This window comes from Vulpes lagopus, chromosome 4 (genome assembly GCF_018345385.1).
Source record: "Vulpes lagopus strain Blue_001 chromosome 4, ASM1834538v1, whole genome shotgun sequence".
Classification (NCBI taxonomy): Eukaryota; Metazoa; Chordata; class Mammalia; order Carnivora; family Canidae; genus Vulpes; species Vulpes lagopus.
Genome location: NC_054827.1, coordinates 162,257 through 183,866, shown reverse-complemented (window position 1 = coordinate 183,866; position 21,610 = coordinate 162,257). Strand labels below are relative to the sequence as shown.

General features: G+C 63.7%; 1 protein-coding gene across 5 annotated transcripts; it reads right to left on the bottom strand.

Annotated features, from left to right (window-relative positions):
* Positions 1–263: 263 nt before the first annotated feature.
* Positions 264–17,074, bottom strand: KBTBD11 (kelch repeat and BTB domain containing 11). 5 transcript variants are annotated; one of them, XM_041753603.1, is made up of 2 exons: positions 16,866–17,074; positions 264–3,225 (listed from the first exon to the last, which is right to left on the bottom strand). In XM_041753603.1, the coding sequence occupies exon 2, from the start codon at positions 2,495–2,497 to the stop codon at positions 413–415; it is 2,085 nt and encodes a 694-aa protein (XP_041609537.1). In that variant the 5' UTR covers positions 2,498–3,225; positions 16,866–17,074; the 3' UTR covers positions 264–412. The 5 variants fall into 5 exon arrangements, with proteins under 5 accessions (XP_041609537.1, XP_041609539.1, XP_041609541.1 ...); XM_041753605.1 differs by lacking the exon at positions 16,866–17,074 and adding an exon at positions 16,623–16,743; XM_041753607.1 differs by lacking the exon at positions 16,866–17,074 and adding an exon at positions 16,580–16,605.
* Between the last annotated feature and the right edge of the window lie 4,536 nt (positions 17,075–21,610).

Here is a 21,610-nt window from a genome sequence, read left to right as displayed (position 1 = left end):
TGGGTGCAAGGGGCCCTGTCCGGGCGGGGACACACTCGGGGCAACTACTGACAGTCGGGCGGGCTGCGGACTCCCCGCGGGCACACTCTGGAGCCCACCCCTTCCCCGTGTCCTGAGGCTTGATGCTCCGATTGCTTCTCCTGCTCCGCCAGATGCCCGCCTCGTGTCCTCTTTGCAGCTCACCTATTTGCACAGACGTTGACATTGGACGCCGCGGACCGCGCTAAGCAAAGCAGGGCTGCAGGGGGGGCAGGTTAGGGCAGCTGACCTTCGGCACGAGGGCGTTGCAACAATCCCCGCCCGCGCACGAGCTTCCAGCTCCAGATGGCCCGGTGGACAGCGCCCGCCGCAGGCCTCCGTCCTGGCCAGGGGCGCCCCCGGGGAGGTGCCCAGAGCTCCCCCCGCCGCCCCCCTAGGCCGCGCCGTCCTCGCCCCTGTCTGGCTTCTCCTCCGGCAGGTGCAGCACGAACGGGACGAGCGCGCCCCGGGCGTCCAGGGGGGCGCGGAGCGGCGCGGGCTCGAAGGTGGCGCCGCGGCCCGCGCCCTGGCCCTCGCCCGCGCCCTCGCCGTCCTGCGGGGGCACGAAGCGCCAGGTGCCCCCGCGGCCCACGCAGTAGATGGCGCGGCCGAGCGCGGCGCAGCGGAAGGGCGGCAGGCCCGGCGGGTGCGCGGCGCAGCGGCTCCAGCGCTTGGCCAGGCAGTGGTAGCGCAGCACGGTCACCGCCCCCGCCGCCTGCGGGTCTCCGCGCGCCGCGCCCTGGTCGAAGCGGTAGACGGAGCCGCCCAGGGCCACCATGCCCAGCGCGCGCTCGCGGCTGCTGCTGCTCGGGCACTCCTGCCACTCGTCGCGCCGCGGGTCGTACTTGAGCAGGCGGCCGGACAGCGAGCCCCCGGACACGTAGATGTCGCCGTTGCACGCGGCCGCCGCGTGCGCCACGGCGAAGGCTCCGCGCGGCAGCGGGGCCACGGCGGCCCAGCGGTCGGCGCGCGGGTCGTAGCGCTCCACGCTGCGCAGGCACTCGCCGCCCACGGCGTACAGGTGTCCGTCCAGGGCCAGCAGCTGCAGCTGCGAGCGCGCCTGGCGCAGCGGGCGCACGGCGCTCCAGAGCCCCGTGGCCGGGTTGTAGCAGAAGACGCGGTCCGAGGCCCGCGCGCGCCCGTCCGGCCCCGCCGCGCCCACGCCGCCCGCCACGAAGAGGTAGTTGTGCAGCACGCACAGCCCGCAGCCCCGCGCCGCCGCGCCCTCGGGCAGCCGCGTCAGCTCGCGCCACTCGCCCGCCGCCTCGTGCAGCCAGAACACGGCGCGCGCGCCGGCCCCCGCGCCCCCCGCGCCCCCCGCGCCCCCCGCGGTCCCCGCCGGCCCCAGCGCCAGCGCCGCGGCCAGCAGGTGCGCCCGGCCCGCGCGCAGGCGGCGGCGCAGCAGCAGGTCGCGCTCGGCCCCGGACAGGCGCCCGAACACGCCGGGCTCGCGCAGCACGTCCAGGTAGTGGTCGCTCATGAAGCGGTAGGCGGCGTCGCGCAGCTCGGCCAGCCGCTGCCGCTTGGCCGCGCTCAGCACCTGCAGGCAGTTGGCCAGGCTCAGCTGCGGCGCCACGGCCTCGGCGGCGCGCTGCGCGGCGCACGGCAGCTGCAGGCGCCGCGCGCCCGCCGCCACCTCGGCCACGTTGTCGGGCCGCACGCCCGCCAGGCGCCCGCTGTAGGCATAGGCCAGCAGCAGCCGCAGCGCCGCCCAGCCCACGCCCTGCACCCGCAGCACGTCCCGCGACGCCCGCGCGCGGAAGTAGTCGCTGCGCGCCGCCAGCACCGCCTTGTGCGCCCGCAGCCGGCGGCCTGACACCTCGATGACCAGGTCGGGCTCCCCGTGCACGGGCCCGACGCCGGGGGCCACGGGCGCCAGGTCGCCGGGCTCCTCCGCCTCCTCCGGGGACGCGGGCCCCGCGGGCGACAGCAGCTCCTCGGTGCACGCGGGCGATAGGAGCTCCTCCGGGGATGCGCGCTCCTCGGTGGACGCGGGCTCCTCCAGGGACGCAGGCTCCTCTGGGGTCACGGGCTCCCCGGGCGACAGGAGCTCCTCCGGGGTCCCGGGCTCCTCCGGGGACGCGCGCTCCTCCAGGATCCCGGGCTCCTCCAGGGATGCGCGCTCCTCCGGGGTCCCGGGCTCCGCCGGGGTCGCGCGCTCCTCCGGGGACACGCACTCCTCGGGGTCCCCGGGGGCCGCGGCGCCCGCGCTGCCGACCTCCCCCTGCCGCTCCACCACCCGCGGGCCGCTACGACGCGAGGGCGGGGAGGACGCTGCGCCCTCCGCGGCGGAGGCGCGACACTGCGGCGGGGAGCCGTCCCCGGAGCTGAAGCACAGCGACGCGCCGAGGCTGCAGGGTGTCTGCGCGTCCTCTCCCGGAGCTGCGGGAGCGCCGCCCCGGACCCCGGGCTGGCCGCGCGCCCCCTGCGCCCCCGCGCCCCCGGCCTCGGGCCCGCGCCCCGGGAGGGGGGGCTCCATGGGCGCCTCGCTCTGGCCGCCGCCGCCGCCCGGCGCGCTCAGCAGCCCAGCATCACCGGCCCTGCCCTGCGCGCCTCAAGGCCCCGCGGCCCCTGGGCCCGGCTCCCGGGCTCCGCTTCTGGGTGCACAGTCCCGAGGCTCCCGCGAGGAGGGGCCTGTGCGCCGGGCGCGCACCGCCGCCAGCCTCGGACGCGGGGTCCGTGGGCTTCGCCTCCAGGCGTCCAGGCCGCGCCGCGGGGCTCCCCGAGGCTCCCCCGATGCTCCCTCCAGGCCGCGATGCTCCCCGGATGCTCCGCCGATGCTCCCCCGATGCTCCCTCCAGCCGAGCCTTGGCCTCTCGGCCCCGCGCAGGTCGGTCTCCGGCGCTGAGCTACCAGCAGGGCTAAGAGGAGCCAGGGCACACCCTTCAGTTAGGTCCAGGGCAGGCTGCCTCTAAACCTCAGCACTGGGATTTTAACTCCGCGCCCCGTGCAGCCCACCCCACAGAGCTCCCTTTTATTTGTAAGACTCCCATGGGCGACTGGGGTGTACGGTAGTCTGTGTCCGGGCATCCACACTCTTCACCCCCGTGGGAGGGGCTGTCGGTGATTCGCTTGCGGAGGGGGGCTGGGTGCTAGGAAAACACCATGACTGCCGGAGAACTGGCCTTCCTCACGTAGGGGCAGGGGCCTCTTCCTTTGTTGGAACATCAGGTGTTTCCATATGGTGTCACCACACTCTTCTTGTTCCTGTTTGTGGGAGAGAGACAGGGTGTTTGAATGTGCATTTTTCAGTGGGGTCATTCTGTGTCACTCACGGGGGTCTGCCCCCCCCTGCCCCCCACTTCCAGGTTAGGGACTCACATGGCAGGAAAGGGGATCGTGACTATTCACTGCCGGAGAGTTGGATGAGTGAGACAAACAGAACAACTCAGGGGTCTTAGAAATGCCCTCTCCCTGTTCCTGCCCTGTTTGTGGGCCCATGACGGAGACCCCAGTTCAGCCCAGGGCTTTATTATTGGTTTTAAAGATTTTATTTATTCATGAGAGACACGGGGGGTGGGGGGGGCAGAGACACAGGCAGAGGGAGGAGCAGGCTCCCTGCAGGGAGCCCGACGCAGGACTCGATCCCAGGACCCCAGGGTCATGTTCTGAGCTGAAGGCAGACGCTCAACCGCTGAGCCCCCAGGTGCCCCCAGCCAAGGGCTTTAGAAACACTGGGTTCCTCCAAACAAAACAGCTCATTCTGCAGGTTAAAAAAAAAGCAGTCAGATACCAACAAATTCCTATTTTCAACGGAATGAGATGTGTGTGTGAAGAACATCCGGTGGGAAAGCATAATTAACATCATTCACTGTATTAACATGTGACAGTTTTCCTATAGTCTTTTCCAGTCGATTTCAAATTAAGTTACAACAACTATTAGGAGGAAGGAGCTGAGGACTCTTCTGTGGAGTTGGCCTCAGAGGCTCAACCCTGCAATCTGTGAGCCGCTCGTTCTTGGAACTGTGCCTCCGAGAAACCTCAGGGAAGCGACTCTCCACATGGCCCGCGTGCGGCCGAAGAGAAGCTGGAGCCAAACAAACACAAAACAACACACACGGATACACGTGAGATGGGAGCAGACGTGAGCACCTGTGGATGAAGGATAAAGTACGACCTTTCCTAAATTGGCGAAACCTTCCGAGACGCCCCAGCCTGAGAGGGGCCTTAGCAGTCTCACCGCGACCGTGAGGGGAGGGGGTTCAAGTGTGTTCTAGCTTCTAAAGCAGAGCGTACGGGCAAGAAAGACGCCAAATACCGCTTAGTTTGATCATTATTATTTGGGTAGGATGTGCGAGCCTCTCCGGTGAGTGGAGACCTAAGCAGCCCCCCAGCACCCCTGCTTTCTGCCTCTGCTGCCTGAGACGGTTCCCCAACCTCCCTGCTCGGGCTCTAGCACGTACCCCTGCTTCCCTGCCCTCCCTCCCTGGAGTCACTAAAGAGCTTTCCCGCTATTTTAGCAGTAAGCGTCCTCTGGTTGGAAACTCAAAACATTCGATTCTCTCTCTGACCCCCCCCCCCCCCCGTCTGTTTTCCAGAAATCTTTAACAGCAACGTCCACGGCACACTCGCTGTGTGCAAGGGCGCATCCCGGGACGCATGGAAATGCCGGGCTATGAAACGCTGAGTGAGCTGAAACCCTGGGCTGCTGGGGTGTGTGGTTGGGGAGGAGGCAGCAGGACACACGGCCCCGGTGTTTACTCAGCTGGCGCCCAGCCCCGCTGCGGTGCGGTCTCAGGGCTGGGCATCCTGTCCCCAGCGAGGTGGCCGTGAGCGCCCGCCCCGGCGAGGGAGTGGCAACGCACTGGAGAGTTGGAAGCAGTGCAAGTGCAAGGCAAGGCTCATGGCGTCTTCCCAAGGACGCGGCGGTGCCTTCTCAGCCATCGAGGCCATTAGGGGAAACTGATGAAACTGAGATGCACTAACATATCTTACGCAAAATATCACGGATACAGGACAGCGGTTGAGCAGCCGCCTTCAGCCCAGGGCATGACCCCGGGGTCCGGGGATCGAGTCCCACATGGGGCTCCCCGCAGGGAGCCTGCTTCTCCCTCTGCCTGGGTCTCTGCCTCCGTGTCTCTCATGAATAAATAAAATCTTTTTAAAAAAAAGTCATCCATACAGAGAACAGAGGCTGAAGGGTTGGGGTGGGAGGAAAGGGTGAAGAGCGTTGAAGGGCAAACCCACACATGCGAACCTTAACGCCAAACAGAGCCCGGCACGTGGCTCAGCACTAGCACTTCTCTACCCCATGGGACCTCAGGCCTCAGAAGACTGAGCTCGTGTCGCTGTGGCCTGAGGAGTCGTCCTAGGACTTCCTGCTTCTGTCTCGGGCCTGACCCCTGAGGATGAGCAAAACCCTAAGCCCGAAGGGTTGTCCTCATAAATCGTCACAGACTGGAAGAAAAGGCCTAGAGCAGGACACGGTGTTGAAGCCTAAGTTTGAAACCGTGTTTTCAATCCCCGCGGCACCAGGGTGAGCCCCAGAGCCCCAGGCTGGTGCGTACGGACCCCGCTGCCCCTACAACCCAGCAGCAGCCACAGCTCCACGAGGAAACCCCCAGGGTCTGAGGCAGAGGGTGGAGCCGCCTGGTGGCCTGAGGACACAGCTGGTTCCCGTCCAGCCAGACAAAGAGGAACCCCATTATCACGCCTCTCGGGTTCCCGCAGTGAAACCACGTGCGCTTGCCAGTGCATGCGAGCGTCGGAGGTTGTGTCCCGCTGCTGGAAACGGCCTGCAGGTCCACGGACACCCTCAGCAGGCTCCCTGCCCCTCCCCGCCCCAGTCCTGCCCCCAGCGACCCAGCCAGCCCCCCTGGGGTGACCATGCCACAGTCAGGTGCCCCAGGAGGCCCCTGCCACCCTGCCGCCAGGCTCGGAGATGCTCCCCGGGGCGGGGAGGCCACCGCGCAGCGCGTCTGGAGGACGGTCCCCAGCGCTGCGAGCATCTGGCCTCTCCCGCGTGTCGCCCGCCACCTCTCAGAGCAGACAGATGAAGACATTAGGCGGAGGAGCTGTTTCCCTCCCGAGGCGGTGTCAAAGTAGCTCGAGGCAGCCCTGCCCCCTCCCCACCCTGGGCGGCCAGTGCCACGGTGCCCCCTTGACGGGGGGGGGGGGGGTATTCTGCACCAACGGGAGACCCCGGCTCGCCTGCTAAGACGCTTTGTGCCAAAAAAAAAAAAAAAAAGATGCTCCGTGCCAAGTGTCTCTGGACGGGCAGTCAGGGCTTTCCCCCATTTTGTGGGTGGCTCTAGACCAGAATTCCACGGGGAGGCTCCTGGGGGGTTCCTGTAGGGCACCCGGGCCGGTCCCTGCAGGTCGCAGGTCGCGGCGTTGGGCAGGCTGGCTTCCCCAAGGGTTGCCCTGAGCACGGCTCTGGGGGCGGCGGCATCTCCGCAGACAGCGTCCCACAGCTGTGGGCGACGGAGGCCAGTGGGCTTCCCAGCTGCAGTCAGAGGATGTTCCACGGAGGATCCATTATCTGAAGATGACTCGCGCAGCATGTCCCTCTGAAGGACAGGAGTTTCTGCTTGGCCTAATAAATACCTCAACAGAACTTTCAGGTTCTTCACATCAACTTCTTCACTATTAATACTGATTCTTTAAAATGATTGTATGATCTCCTAACGTGGACATTATTTATGTATCTGATGTGGATACTGGTTTATTTATAATTAAATGCGGCTCTGGAATACTGCTTTAAAGAATCTTCCTTTTACATAATCACGCTTTTTGAAAAACCTATTTCAAATAAATATATATATATTAAAAAAAAACATTTGTTAAGGCTGTGAACTGACAGCCGCGCCCTCGAAGCGTGCCGGGGTGCCCCGGCCCCCCGTGGCCACAGAGCGATGGCCTGCCCCAGCTGTTCACACAGACGTCGCTTTTCAAGGTGGTTTCGCCCCTGATCGGGGCCCTGGTCAGGGCGGGCTGGCAGCTCCGGGGAGGCCGCCTGGCTAGGCTGGCCGATGCCCACACCCGTGCCCCTCGGCCCCGAGCACCCTGGCGGTGCGGAGCCAGCCTCGGAGGAGGCCAGAGCCAGCCACGGGAGCTTCCCTCACCAAAGGCCTCTTTGTCTCGAGACGCCGCCCAGTACATGCGCTGTAATGGCGGTTGAGGGAGGCGCCGCGTGGAGTCGCCGAGGACGAGTCAGACCTTACACAACAGCTTCCCTTGGAGTCCAGGCCCGGGGGCGGCAGGGGCAGCGAGCCCCCTGTGCCCGCCTGTCATGCGCGTGTCCCAGCCCCCGTGCCCCCGGGTCCTGCTGTGCCCGCCCTGAGCTCCAGCGGCCCGGCCTCATCTGGCAGGTGCCGCCCACCTCGCGGCCCCGTGTCTATGCACAGAGGAGACTGGGCTCGGCTTCACAGACGACCACCCCTTGTGTGCCACGCATCAGCCTCTTCTGGGGGACGGAGCCACCACACCGGGGAGTGGACGGGGGACACGGGAGCCGTGGTGGGCATGCTCGGGCCTGTGTCCGCCGCCGCACCTGCCGTGGGATCCCATGGCCACGGCGCCCGCTCGCTGCCCCCCGTGGGCCCGCGCTCGAGTCACGGCCCTAAGAGTGGCGCACACAGAAAGCACACGCCTGGGCCCACGTCCTGAGGACCCGCCCCAGCCTGGGGGGTGGGGGGGCACTCCAGAAGGGCCTTCAGACACAAACTCAGAATATGGGGATGCATTTGTCCCTCCCTGGGGGTCATGATTCAAGACTTACGGGCTTAGCGAACGCTCAGTGTGGACACGAAGGTCACAGACAGGAGCACCGAGGCCCGTGAATCCAGGCCATGCTGCCGTTCCAGCCGTCGGGTGCCTCCACCAAAGTCGGGATGCGCGTTTGCACATCCACGGAAATACGGCTACGGTCAGAGGTGAGAGACCACCCGAGCCAAGTAAACCCCAGTTTTTCTCGACTGTTCCATCGGCCAAACTCCCCAGATGCCCTCTCCACGTGCTCGTCTATTGGCCAGATATGCCCCGAACACCCACGACGTCGCAGGTGCCAGAAAGCTCCTCGGACCCGGCAGGTGTGGTCTCAGCCCCCCGAGTCCGCGGCCTGCTGAGGAAGGCCAACCGCCGCCGCTCTACGGGTTCTGAGGGAACAGCAACCCGCGGAGTGCCACCCGGGGAACCCTCACGGCTCGGCTGGTGACGCGTGGACCAGAGGGCAGGGAAGTCTCCTCTGAGAACAGGGGGCGCATGCCGAGCCCCGCAAGGAGGGCGGTTAGGCAGGGATCGCCAGGGCGGCCAACCAGGGGCACATCCTCAGAGCGAACCAGCGAGGCCAGTCCTGGATGCGGGTCCCCGGGTCAGCGGGTCAGGGCCTGGCCAGGCCCCGGAGCTGCTCCGTCTCACGCGCGGTGCAAATCCCTGGACGCCGGTAGAGAAGTGAGGGGGAGGCGACCTGGCAGTCACGTGATCCGTCTTGAGTGTGAGAACGACAGCTTCATCCTCCTGCACATCAGGGACTCACTCAGCTGCTTCGGACCGATTCGGGTCCGTCAAGGTCGCCGCACACATCTCGGGGCCCCTGAGGTCCTCGCTCCTGCTGCTGGAGCCTTCGACACCTGATTCAGGACGCTCAAAGTTCCAGGGGCTTTGGGACATGGCAAAGTCACACAAAAACTCCCATCGTGTCATTCTCAACGTCTTAAGCTCTTGGCTTCCCAGCAGAGCCTCGTCCAAGATCATGCGCCGCTTACGTGGTTTGATTAAAACCCATGAAAGTCCCAGGCCGCCTAGGTGCTGTGTCAGTGACGGCCTGCGTTCAGCTCAGGTCACGATCTCGGGGTGCCGGGGTCGAGGCCCAGGCCGGGCTCCCCGCCCAGCACGGTCTGCGTCTCCCTCTGCCTCATGCTCTCTCCTCTCAGAGAAGATCTTGAGAGAAAACAGCTCAGGAAGCCCCCCTCCACCTTCTCCGCTCGCTTATTAGCTGCCGGTGGTGCACACGGAAGGGAGGGTACAGTCCCTTCTGTCCCCGCTGCCCTGACCCGCTCAGGCCCAGATGCTGCAGAGCCCGCCCCGCCTCCAGCGCCCCTGCACGGTCCCACTGCCCTCCGCGGGGGATGCCACCGAGCCTGCACTTCCTCCTTGGGCCAAGCAGCTGCCCACAAGGAGCGCGGACCCCATGGGGCCCAGGGCCGGGCTGGGGGTGCAGCACTGACAGCCGCGTGAGGCCCCTCACCCCAGACCCGTCACCTGGACCACATCACCTGGAGTCTGTCACCCAGAGCCCATCACCTAGACCATGTTACCTGGAGCCTGTCACCTGGAGCCTGTCACCCAGACCACATTACCCAGACCCTGTCACCCAGGGCCCGTCACCCGGACCACGTCACCCGAAGCCTGTCACCTGGAGCTCGTCACCCAGAGCCTGTCACCTGGAGCCTGTCACCCGGGGCCTGTCACCTGGAGCCTGTCACCTGGAGCTCGTCACCCAGAGCCTGTCACCCAGGGCCTATCACCCAGAGCCCGTCACCTGGACCCCGTCACCCAGAGTCCGTCACCCAGGGCCCATCACCTGGGCTCCGCACGTCCAGGGTCCTCTCGTGATGGCCTGCTTCCCGACCTAAGAGGCGTGGGTGGAGAGGAGGGCGATGCATCACTAAAGGACACTCTTGGGTGTCCCGGCCCCTGTGCCTGGGGGAGGCCCAAGGCCGGGCGGCCTGACAGGTCCAAGTCCACGTGTGCGAGTGGACACAGGCCCGTCCTGCCAGGGTGGTCTGGGCCACGCATGAGGGCAGAGGCTCAGACTAGGTGTCGTAGCTCTACCTGGAGCCGACCCCGAGGGTCCTCTGCGTTGATGATTCCTGCCTCTGCGAACTCTTCGAACAACAGACTGAACGAGGCTCATGGGCGAAAGTCCCCAACATCTCCATCTGTCCTGCATATTTTCCCGATGAGCTTGAACCTCACGTCAGGGTGAGAGAGGAATCTTCAGGCTTACAAAGATGATGATTTTGGGAGAGAAATCAGCCCCGCTCTGCAACTGCCAGATACAGTGAGACCTCAGTTCCTGGGAGCCCGAGGCACCCGACCATGTTCCCACCATCTGCCTGGCGTCTGAAGCTCCACGGAGCTGTGGAGAGCTGCTGAGTGGAAAAGGCGCTTTGGAGGCCATGAAACCACAGGGCGAGGAGCGTCTGCCCAGCTGGCCCGGCCTGTCCTTGCCGCGGGTCACAGCACATCCTCGCCGAGGGCCAGGGCCCCACACAGGGCGCTCAGCCTCGTCTCTTGCCATGGAGCCTGCTTCTGGCAGCCACTCCTTCTCCCAGTGGGTGCACACAGCCCAGCCCCCTGCAACAGGAGCTCCTGGAAAGGGCTTCAGGATTTTTAGGAGTTTCTGTAGACACCGGGACACTCCTGATACCTTCCTGGGCAGGGGAATGCGCGGCCTTACCAAACCACAGTACAAATCCTCCTTGATCCAGTGCGTACCACCTGGTAGGAGCGGGTCAGGCTATGAGCACCTACGGGCTGCACTTTGTTCAGATGGGCTCGGGTGACGGGCTCTGGGTAATGGGCGAGGGTGAGGGGCTCTGGGTGACGGGCGAGGGTGAGGGGCTCTGGGGTGATGGGTCCCGGGTGACGGCGATCACCTCACCGAGCCCTCATCCAGCACTCTGGGGTGCTCAGCGCCTGGGATGCAAACTCCACCCTGGAAAACCAGATATTTGAGGACACTGAATTTCCAGAGCATTCCTGTTTGCAAAGCATGGAAATAATAAACAAGTTTTATCGATAAATGATCAATAAGTCGCATTATATTTACATGCCATCACTGAAAACTACGTTCTCAAAGTTTCCAGGCATTCGTGAAAAGGGCCTCCATCACGATGCTGACTTAAAGGCCAGGATCAAAGGGTAGCACGTGACAGAGAGCGAGCGAGAACACAGGGGACACAGAAAGGCATCGAGAAACTGCCACAAAGGCTAAAAGGCTGGTGATGGTGAGCTGCCGGGTGAATTTTCATGATTTTTGGTGTCTTCAAACCATACATCCCCAGCACGTATCGGAAGAACCACACACACAGCAGCCTCGTGCGCGAGTGTTCACGTGAGCCCGTCTGTGTACAGAATAAAACGACGCCAGCTCCCGTGGGCCCCCCAGGAGGAAGGGCGCTTGGTGAAGGATCCTGTGAGCCCCAGGCTCCCTGCACGGAGTCCGAAGGTGAGGCATCACTTTTCAAGGTCAAATTTTGCTAAATCCTGGGCCTGACTTAGGCTGTAGATTTGCAGGGGAAACATGTGGACGGAGGCCTGAGTGCCTGAATCCCAGCGCCAGAAGCTGCTCTAAACCCCGGACCTCAGGGGCCCCGGAGCACCGTCCCTGCCTTTCGCAGAAATAGGAGAAACCAAGACCAGCGGGCAGGAGGGAGTGCTCGGGCCACACAGCCAAGGAGCGGGGTGCAGGACCTAGGACCCCAGCGCCCGGCTCTCCCCGTGAGGCGGGCTCAACTCCACGGGGCTGGAACAGGAACGCCAAGACCCAACTATTTGTAAAGATGCCCACAAGCCCCAGGACGCCACGGCGGGCTCCCCAGTGACATGACCCGAGGCACACGCTCGGGGCCGCAGCCACACCTCACACCTGCCATCCCGCCCGAGGAAGGCCGCACACCAGGCGTCCGCCTACCGGGCCAGGGCCGCGGGAGCTCAGCTGTGGGCTGCACTTTGACCTCCGCGCCCCGGGCCGTGCCCGCACCCCCTGCAGACAGTCCCACCGCTGAGCTGCCCAGGGCTCATGGGGCAGGCCTGCCGTCGTCACCTCACGCCGTCATTCCGCAAACACAGACGGTCAACGCCAACCGAACGCCAGGCGGGGAGCCCCGCCCAGTCAGCAGCCAAGCCCCAGGGATGCCCACAGGGAGGGGATGCACAGACACCCCCATTGCCAGTGGGAACAGCCTGCGGGGGATGCAGGACGGGAACGGGCCGGAGGCACAAAGCGGGGTCCAAAATAAAACCGGCTTTTCCCGCGGCCGCGCCCAGTCCGAGGCGGGCAGAGGCCCGCGTCCACGGCGTCTGTCGCTGGTCCAAGCCAACGGCCCGGGGACCCCAGGGCGCCCACAGGACCGTCATGTGGGAGGAGCCGGTCCTGCGAGGTCGCCGCGGGACAGACGTGGCCAAGACAAGCCCACGGGCGGCAGGCACTGGGCATCTCTCAGGGACAAGGAAGGACGGCTGGTGGGGGGCCTGGATTCCCCGGGGCAGCGGCGACTCCTGCCTTGGGCCCAGTGGGGTCGTGGCTCGTCCCTGCTCAGCACCGGGCACCCCACAAGCACCGGGCCACGCTGCGGGGGGCTGCTGGCTCCGGGCAGTCACCTCCATGCAGAGGCCCGGCCAAGGCTGCACCCTGAGGCAGGAGGAAAGGCGAGGGGCGGGGGGCCCCCAAACAGAGGATCCGCCTCCCACAGGCCCAGGGCTCCAGCGCAGCCACTGCTCGGGTCCACAGGGCCTGCGGGCGGCACACCTGCCAGCCCCACGGCCACGTCACGCCAGCCAAGGTGGCGCCGGGAGTGGCTCAGGCACCCACCCTCTGCCTCCGAGCCGAGGCCCCGCGCACACGGGCTCTCCCCGCCGCGAGGGTCCTCACGGGAACCAGACCTCCGCGGCCTCTTCATTCCTGGACCAGGTTTCACGGCTGAGCGATAGCCCCACAGCACGACAACTGGGAGGGGACGCGGGGTCCTGTAGCCGCACATGGGGCAATATGAACCTAGTGGCCAGAGGGTGGGCTGTGGCAGGTGTCGCCTCTCCGAAGACGGCCCCACGGACGGGTCCCGTCCAGCATGGTCCCCTTATGTGCACTGAAGCTGCTCCTGGAGGTGAGGTCCCATCCGTCCCCGGGAATCCGGGCAGGCCAGGCGACCCGGAGTGACCCACGCAGGCAGGAAGGCTGGCGAGCACCCTCCCGGCTCTCTCCCCCAGGACACAGTTTGGGGCCACTGGGCCACAGGGAAGAAGCCCAGCAACACGGAAGCTGCCCATGGCGGGGGCCCCGGGGGCCACAGAGAGACAGGCCCCGCCTGGGGCCGCCCAGCCCAACAGCAGAGGTCCCCCCACGTCACGCTGGGCACAGCTGAGCCAGCCCCATCGAGCCCGATGCAGACCACAGAGCCACATGCGGGACACGTGTCAGTGTGCAGCCATGAGCTTAGCTCAAGTCACTGTCACCAACACCTGGACCCGGCGACCTGTACGCGACACACACCTGCTTCTCACAGCTCTGGGGGCCGGGAGTCCAGGGTCGGGGGCCAGCACAGTGCAGGGGGGAGGCTGGGGAGTCCAGGGTCGGGGGCCAGCACAGTGCAGGGGGGAGGCTGGGGAGTCCAGGGTCGGGGGCCAGCACAGTGCAGGGGGGAGGCTGGGGAGTCCAGGGTCGGGGGCCAGCACGGTGCAGGGGGGAAGCTGGGGAGTCCAGGGTCAGGGCCAGCACGGTGCAGGGGAGGGGTCCTCCCCTGGTGGGGGCAGCAAGGCCACCCGCACACGGCCGCCTCTTCCGAGGACCCGCCACGGCACCAGGCTGCACCCGCAGGAGCACGGCCCCTCCGCAGCGTCATGCCGTGGGCAGGTCTCCCCGGCAGCCCGGGTTTGGGGGGACATCTGTGCAGCGGGCGCCAACCGAGCCCGGGTGAGGACGTCTGGGCGCTGCGAGCAGGCCTGTGTCGCACATTGCCACCTGCCGCCCAGGGGACAGTGACCAGGGGCCCAGGCCTGCGGGGCCCACACCGGGGACCCCGGCGCCACAGGAAGCAGCGGCCGGCAGTGGCCCAAAGGCGGCAGGTCAGATTGTCACCCCACGGGACCGCCTCACACAGATCACAGAGCAGTAAGGACAGCGTTGACGCGGCCACTGCGGCCAGCTGGGGGAGCGCCGTACACACCGTCTTCTTTAGTGATTTCCCTTCTGGACTCGGGAGCGCTCAGCTCTGAAGATGAATCCACATCCTACTCCATGGAGCCCGAAGGTAGGAAGCCCATGAACTGCCCTAAAGGAAAGACCCCAAGGAACTTGCGATGACATCATGTTCCGCTCTTGCCCTACGTGCTCCTCCTGGCCTTCCTCGGTGCTTGCAGGGGCCCTGCTCCTCAACACAGGCCCTTTGCACACGATTTCCCCGGAACCTCCTGGAACCTCAGCCTTCAGATCTCAGCTCAACGCGTGTCACAGGCTTCCGCCAGCTGTCCGCCTCCTCCAGACGCTCGTGGGGGTTGTGGCCACACGTTTGCTGCCTTCTGCCCTACGGAGTCCAGGCCGCGAGAGAAGGGAGACTGGGTTGACTTCCGCCACGCCGGCTCCTAGAAGCGCGCCTGACCCACGGAAGGCACTCAATAAATATTTGCGAAAGAAAGAAATTAATTTTTAATTGGTGAAACGTTGCACAAGACGTGGACTGGCTGCAGCTTCCAAGGCACTGTTTGTTTTAAAATCCTTTCTAGCCAGCGCCAGGTTCTTGGCAAAAGATAAACTCCTAGAAGTTTCCATTTTACCCCAAAAGTTATTGCTGCTCTGTTTGAACTATTTTGCAAATATGCGCTGAATACCAACGCTGTGATCTGAGCATAATTACAATAATTGCAAGAGAAAAACCCCACTTGGGCCGCAGTGGAGATGGCAACCCCTCCGACTCCAGAGCAGGGCAGATGTTTCCCGGAGTCACCGGGGAAGCTGCGCAGGATGGCAGGTCGGGGTTCCCATCCGCCAGCAGACCCCCCCCCCCCCCCCCCCCCCCCCGCGCCGGCCCTCAGAGGCCCAAGGAGCAGCTGCCCCCTGCGGTCCCCGCTCAGGGGCAGGGAGGCTGAGGGGATCACGGTGCCTACGTGACCGCAGGCTCCCCGCAAAGCCAGTGTCACCGTGCACTGTGCCCGTTTACATTTAGAGAACAACAGGAAGATGATTCCAGATGGAGGCACGGAGAGCCGGGCTCCGGTACAGGAGCACAGGCTGCAGAGGCGTCCTTAACCTGCGGAGACCTCGGCCTCCCCGCTGCCAGAGCTGCCGCCCGCCTGGGACCTCCCACCTGAGGTCAGAAGCCAGGGGCCAGCCAGAGGATGTTCAGAGGTGATCCCCGCGTTCCAGATCCTTCCACCCTCCCAGTACCTGGCAAATTGTTCCGAGGGTCAAGGCAGGGCCTTCCCTGAACCAAGGCGGATTCCGAGAAAGTTGGGAAAGTCGCCCTGCTTGCATTTAGCCTCAGGCTAAGAGCCACCCAGCTAACGTTTTTACTGTTTAACCCCAAACTGAGATTGCCTTAAAAACGGGCAAAATCTTCTAAGTATTTCCATCGTGTTCTAATTACATTATCCACAACGCCTGTGCAGTTGACACCAGAAGCTCAAAAGACCTTTTTATACCATTAAAATTTTTGCTTACTTATCCCCAGGAGAGAGGGCCGGATGCCAATTACCTCACACCTGCAGACAGTGGTGCCCCGGGCGAATCTGCCGGCGGGGCGGCTGTCCTCGGGGGCTTTGGGGTGTGGAGGGGTGTTCCAGTAATAGGACGCCATTAGCTGGGGGTAGCAGGCCCCAGGGCAGGGCTGGCATCCATTAGGCGCTCTAATTAGCGGGAAGAAGGGCTGCTAACGAGATGGAGGGAGGTGGCGGGGGTGGCGGGGGGGGGGGGGGGGGGCCCAGGCCGGACGCGGTGACCTCTCCGTTCCCTCGGGGCCCAGGGGACAGGCGAATCCACCCGAGACCTGCTGGTCACGTGCCGCTAGTGCTGGGAGAAGACCTGCGGCAGCTTCTCCCACTGGCTGGTTCTCTGTTCCCCCGGAGCGCACACGGGCGGGGCGGGGGTGCACCGGGGAAGGTGCGTGGGGCGCACAGGAGGCGGGGAGGGGGGCGCACAGGGGAGGAGGCGGGGGACGCACAGGGCACAGGGGCGCACAGGGGACGGGGGCGCACAGGGCACGGCGGGCCCCTCCCCAAGGGCCGCCCAGCGCCGCAGGAGGTGAGGTCCCCAGCCCCGGGGGCGCAGGCGGAAAGCCGTGGAGTCCCCTCCGCGCGCCCCAGGCGCCGGGCCCATCGCGATGCGGGGCACGTTCGCCGCCCGACGCCCCAGGAGCGCCCCCGCCCCCGCCCCCGCCCGGGGGGGCCGCTCCCCGCTTCGGAGGCGCGCGCAGGCCGGGCCCTCGGAGCGCGAGGACCCCGGGCGCGCCAGCCGCAGACGTGGCCAGGGCGCTCCCCCACGGCCCTGCGCGGAGGCGGAGGCGGGGGCCCGGCGGGCGCGCACACGCGGGGAGGCCCGGGCCCCGGGGAGCGGCCGAGGCCCCGCAGCCCAGCGGCTCCCCCTCCACGCGGGCGCCCGGGGGCCAGGCAGGGGTCCGCCCACCGCGCTGCCCACGTCGCCCCCGCGGGCAGGGCCACCCGGCAGCCGCCCCCGCCCCAGCTCCCGCGGCCTGCGCCTCCGGGGCCCACCGGCCGCTGCCCTCGGTCCGCGGCGCCCCTACCTCGCCGCCGGCGACTCGCCCCACCCGGCGCCCACCCGCGCCCGGACGCCGCGCCCCAGCCGGTGGTCTCCGCCGCGCATGCGCGCGGGCCTCTTCCCGCGCACCTGTGGGAGCGCCCGGGGGGGGGGGCGGCCGCCTCCCGCGCACCTGTGCGAGCGCCCCGCGGGTTCGCAGGCGTCTTCCGCGCGCGGGGGCGGGGGCCTGGGGGCGGCGAGCGCCTGGGGGGGTCCCCCGCTGCTCCCCGCGCGCCCTGGAGCGCCCAGGGGTCCCCCTCCCCGCGCCCCCGCGAGCGCCCAGGGTCCCTCCGGCGCCGCCAGGCCCGGGCCGGCGAGTCCCCCCGCCGCGCCCTGCCCCGGGAGGCGGCGGAGCGGGCGCGGGCCCGGCACTCACCCGGTCCGCGGAGGCCCAGCCGCTCGGAGGAGCGCGCCGCGGGGGCGGGAGCGGCCTCCGCCTCCGCCGGGCGCGCGTGCACTGGGGCGCGCAGCTCGGGTGAGGGAGCGCGCGCCGCCGCCAGGCTCGGCCCCCGGGGCCCCGGGCCCGGCCCCCCGGCCCCCGCCGCTCGCCCACCGTCGCCGGGACCGCGCGAGGCCCGCAGGCGCGGAGCTCGGGGCGCCAGGGGCCACCCGCACCCGGACGGCCCCGGCGGAGGCCACACTCTTTGTGTCCAACTTCCCCGCCCCCTTGTCCTCCGGGGACCGCGGGCGATTCTGCGCTAGGACACGGTGCCCTGCTGACACGTTGGGGGGCGACAGCCCTGCTCCCCTCCTTACAGATTCCCCAGTGAAAAAGAAGAGGTTCCTGCGCTGGAGGAGACGCGGCACCTCGTCCTCCGACCGCGGGGTGGCCCGGGGGTGGGGGCGCAGGCCCTGCAGGGACCCCTGGGCTCCCGGGAAGGAAGGGAAGATGCTCTCCCTACCTCCAGCTGCCTCCTGCCCCCTTCAGCGCTGATTAACACTGGACCTCCCACGGTACGTGCTATTTTTATAGATTTTGTGCAAAATAAGGTTGATTCGATTTCCATAGGCACAGAGAGCCTCACACTTGACTTGGCTCAAATTTTGCACTTGACAGTCTTTGCCCGGCTACTGTGCCCTGGGCCTTTCGGATTTCAGGACCATAGCTCAGGCTCTGAGAACATCCTTAACAGTTTTCCAGGAATCCCGGGTGGCTGGGCGGTTTAGCACCCGCCCTTGGCCCAGGGCCCAATTCTGGAGGCCCGGGATCGAGTCCCGCATCGGGCTCCCTGCATGGAGCCTGCTTCTCCCTCTGCCTGTGTCTCTGCCTCTCTCTCTCTTTCTCTGTGTCTCTCATGAATAAATAAAAAATAAAAAATCTTATTTCATTCACTTGCCAAGTAGAATACTTTACATCGGGGTTTGCATCAGAGGAAGCAGAAACCAAGCAAACTATTGGGAGATATATTCTTAAGTTATCAGTTACTCTCCCAGAAACAGATCTTCTGGAGGCTGAAGCATTCCCGTCATGCTCCACTTTCATTATGTTCTATTTACTCCAAAAATATTCCAAAATCTACTGGGATCCTATTAGTGGATGTCTGTTTCCTTTACATGGAAACCGGGTCACTAGCTCACCACCACTGACTCAACGTCGCTTGGAGTAGAGTTTAAATTTATTTTGCCAGCGGGGCCTCCAGGCCTCACTCCCATTCTTATCAAGAGGAACTTTAGGCTGAGCCACGGATTCATGGCTTCCTCTGGCTCCCCTCCCACCTCCGTGGATTAGTGTCCAGTGGCCACGAAGCTTCCCCCAACCACATGTGCTACTGCCAACGAAATACTGGCCCATCTTTTCTATCATTCTGCAGACTTCCCGAGGTCAGGTGGTGTCATACTTAACTTTTCTTTCCACTATACACTGCTTGCCGTAAAATAAATGAATTAACTTGAAATACTCATCCAACCCCTACACCATCTGGTAGATAAGGTGTGTGGGGGACCCCATCCATTTTCAGACTTTACATGTTTTATTCAAAAAGCATGTACTATGGTCCCAATATAGTGAATGGAAATTGCAGAGGAACAGTCCACGCATTTAATTAGTTCATTCATTCAAACTACGGGGACCTCCAGGGTTCCTGAAATAGAACGTGGGACATGATGATACCAAGAAGAAGAAGGACTGGTCTTAAACATTAAATAACGTCTATTTCAAGAGAACTTCAACAATAACGTCATTTAATATTTGGATTTTCGGCAACCCCGAAGAAGCGGGCCAACATCACGGTGCGGGGCTGTGGAAAGCATGACTGAGCCTCCAAACTGTGCTGGGGAGGACGGTCTATGGCGCCGTGAACACCGGGGCAAGGGGCCTGGGCTCCGCGCTTGGGGCACTGGGAACCCCACTTGGAAGCTGCAAGAGGAAACGGAGAGCGCCCAGCTCCGGGGCTGAGCAGCTGGGGTGTCAAACAGCACTTCGCCCTCTGCAAGCGACAACTTTGAACAGGACCGTTGGCTGCTCGTGCTCCGCTGTCCTCTTCGGTGAGTGGGGGGTACTGGCACCCTCCCACGGGACGGCCGGGTGACGTCTGCGTGCCCTGGCTGGCTCCATCCATCACTCCGGCCCCCGGGGTGACTGTCGACCGTCTCCAGTCTCCAGTTCTGTGCTGCCCCGGGTCGTGCGTCGTACGCATGCAGGACACACGGCTGCCAGCCAGCCACTAGCGCTGCGCCCTGTTTGGATGCGAGATTGCAAGATACTGTTTGGGGTGCTATTACCAGAAAGCAGATCTTTCCCCAAAACTTTTTTTTTTTAATTCAATTAGCCAACACCTATACACACCTAGTTTCCGATGGAGACTTCAGTAATTCAGTGCGTGTAACGCCCAGCGCCCCTCCCATCCCGCGCCCTCCTTAATGCCCGTCACCCAGTGACCCCGTCCCCTCACCCACCGCCCTTCCACGGCGCCTTGTTCATTTCCCAGAGTTAGAGTCTCAGACTCTCTCATGTTGTGTCTCCCTCTCTGGTATTTCCCACTCATTTTCTCTTCTTTCCCCTTTAATCCCTTTCACTGTTTCTTATCTTCCCCGTAGGAGTGGGACCATATGATGATTGCATCTTCCTTGTCCATCATCTGCCGACGGACACCGAGGCCCCTCCACAGTGTGGCCGTTGCGGACGTTGCTGCTGTGCACACTGGGGTGCAGGTGCCCCTTCGGATCACTGGGTTTGTATCTTTTACCCAAAGCTTTTAATAGCCCCAAAGAGTTTACGCACTCCCACCTTCCAAAAAAACAGCAATTAAGCTCCGGTAGCTGTCAGGAATTGATCCAAGTGCTACAAAGTAGTTTGAGTCTCTTGGCATGAAAAATTAATTAGAATATCTGTGTGCTGGTGTGGAAACAATATTCCCTGCTTCGTTTAAAAGTTCTGCCCACATGGTACGAGCATGAAGCCACCGTCCCCATAGGGCCGGCTCCCTGAGATCCGCCTTTTCCCAACTCACCCCCGCCCCAGCTTGGATGGACTCTGGGTCCACTTTCGCTGCTTCTTACTAGGGTGAGGCTCTTTCCCTCATTCCCGAGTTTTCTCAAGTTTCTGGCTCGCCAGTGCCTGAGAGTTTTCCACTCAGAGTAGGTTCCCACATCCCCTGAAACAGCGTAGACACTGGAGTGTGGACCGTGCATAGACACTTGACCGTGTGCTCGTGATGTCATGGCCAGTCCCTGGTGTGAATGGACGACAGGGACCTGTCTTTCGAGCCTCCCAGACCCAGTTAGGACCAGTGATTGTTGAGCCCACGGGACGATGAGGCCTCGTGGTCGGGAACCTCCCACCGTCCTCCACCCCGGTCTGCCGGGGCTGGTGGCCCGGCCCTCACAAGGCCACAGGCCACCGGGAGGCAATAAACACGGCAACCACTGAAAGGCCATTCGAGGTCGCTCGTGCTGGTTCCGGTAAGCCTTCTTTCGGAAAAGACAAGTTTAATAGTCGTTTTTAGATACTTTCAAGGTATGTGTCCGTCATGTCCGAGCAAGCTGCTTGCAATTAAATATGATTTCACGGAAATCCATGCCCTCCATGCGTATGGACGTACACTTGTGCAGAACGCCTCGGGGCGGATGCACACAGGCACCGCAGGGGCAGGGAATGCTCCTCTGCACTTGAGGAATCTCAGCTCTCAGCTGAACGTGACGCTCTTATTTCACGTGAGGCCCCAGACTGCAGCCCTGTCATTTCAAATGAATGAGCCTGATCTGCGCAGTAAACCTCAAGGGGCTCAAGTGCCCTTTACTTGAGTAAACCTCAAGTGCGCGAGAACCGCACTCCGAGGAACAGGAGTCACCGTGTCCAGCTGGCCTCATCCTCCCCCCTGGTTTCCACCCCAACCTCCCAAATGCTCTATGCTGGGAGACAAAGGTCCGCCCTCGGAGCTTCACCTGCCAGCCCTGTGCCTCCTGGCACATCCTGCGTCAGCCTGGCCGAGCCTCGCCCCCAGGCCCCACACCCGCAGCTCCGTAAAACCAAACCCCAATCTAAATGCATCACTTACGGCCCTCACCACTGGTCGCAAAAACAGCAGGTTTTCAAGCTTTTTGTTTTGTTTTTTTTTTTAACATAGTAAAGATCTAATTAGTAAATCCTCAAAAGTGTAAACAAGGACATTTCATCCAGAGCATCTGGGCGGCCCGGTCAGTGAAACATCTGCCTTCGGCTCAGGTCATGATCTCGGGTCCTGGGATCGAGTCCCGCATCCTCTCCCTGTGTCTGCTGCTCCTTCTGCTCCTCCCTGTGCTCATGCTCGCTCTCTCTCTCTTTCTTTCTGTCAAATAAAAACTGTTTTATTTTTAAAAAGGCCACTTGGGGCACCTGGTGGCTCAGAGGTTAAGCATCTGCCCTCTGCTCAGGGCGTGATTCCCAGTCCCAGGATCGAGTCCCACATCGGGCTCCCTGCATGGAGCCTGCTTCTCCCTCTGCCTGTGTCTCTGCCTCTCTCTGTGTCTCTCATGAATAAATAAATCTTGTAAAAAAAAATCTTGAAAAAATAAAGGGCACTTTACCCAGTTAACCGCAACTTAAAGGCTAAATTGTGCCCCCCCACCCCCGCCTGAGATAGGTTAGAGTCCTCAGCCCCCGGCCCCCGAGGACAGGACCTGATGCGGAGACAGGGCCTTTCT

Bases quoted from the DNA above. Each gene is read 5' to 3' on its own strand.
- KBTBD11 (XM_041753603.1), bottom strand. From the start codon at position 2,497: ATGGAGCCCCCCCTCCCGGGGCGCGGGCCCGAGGCCGGGGGCGCGGGG.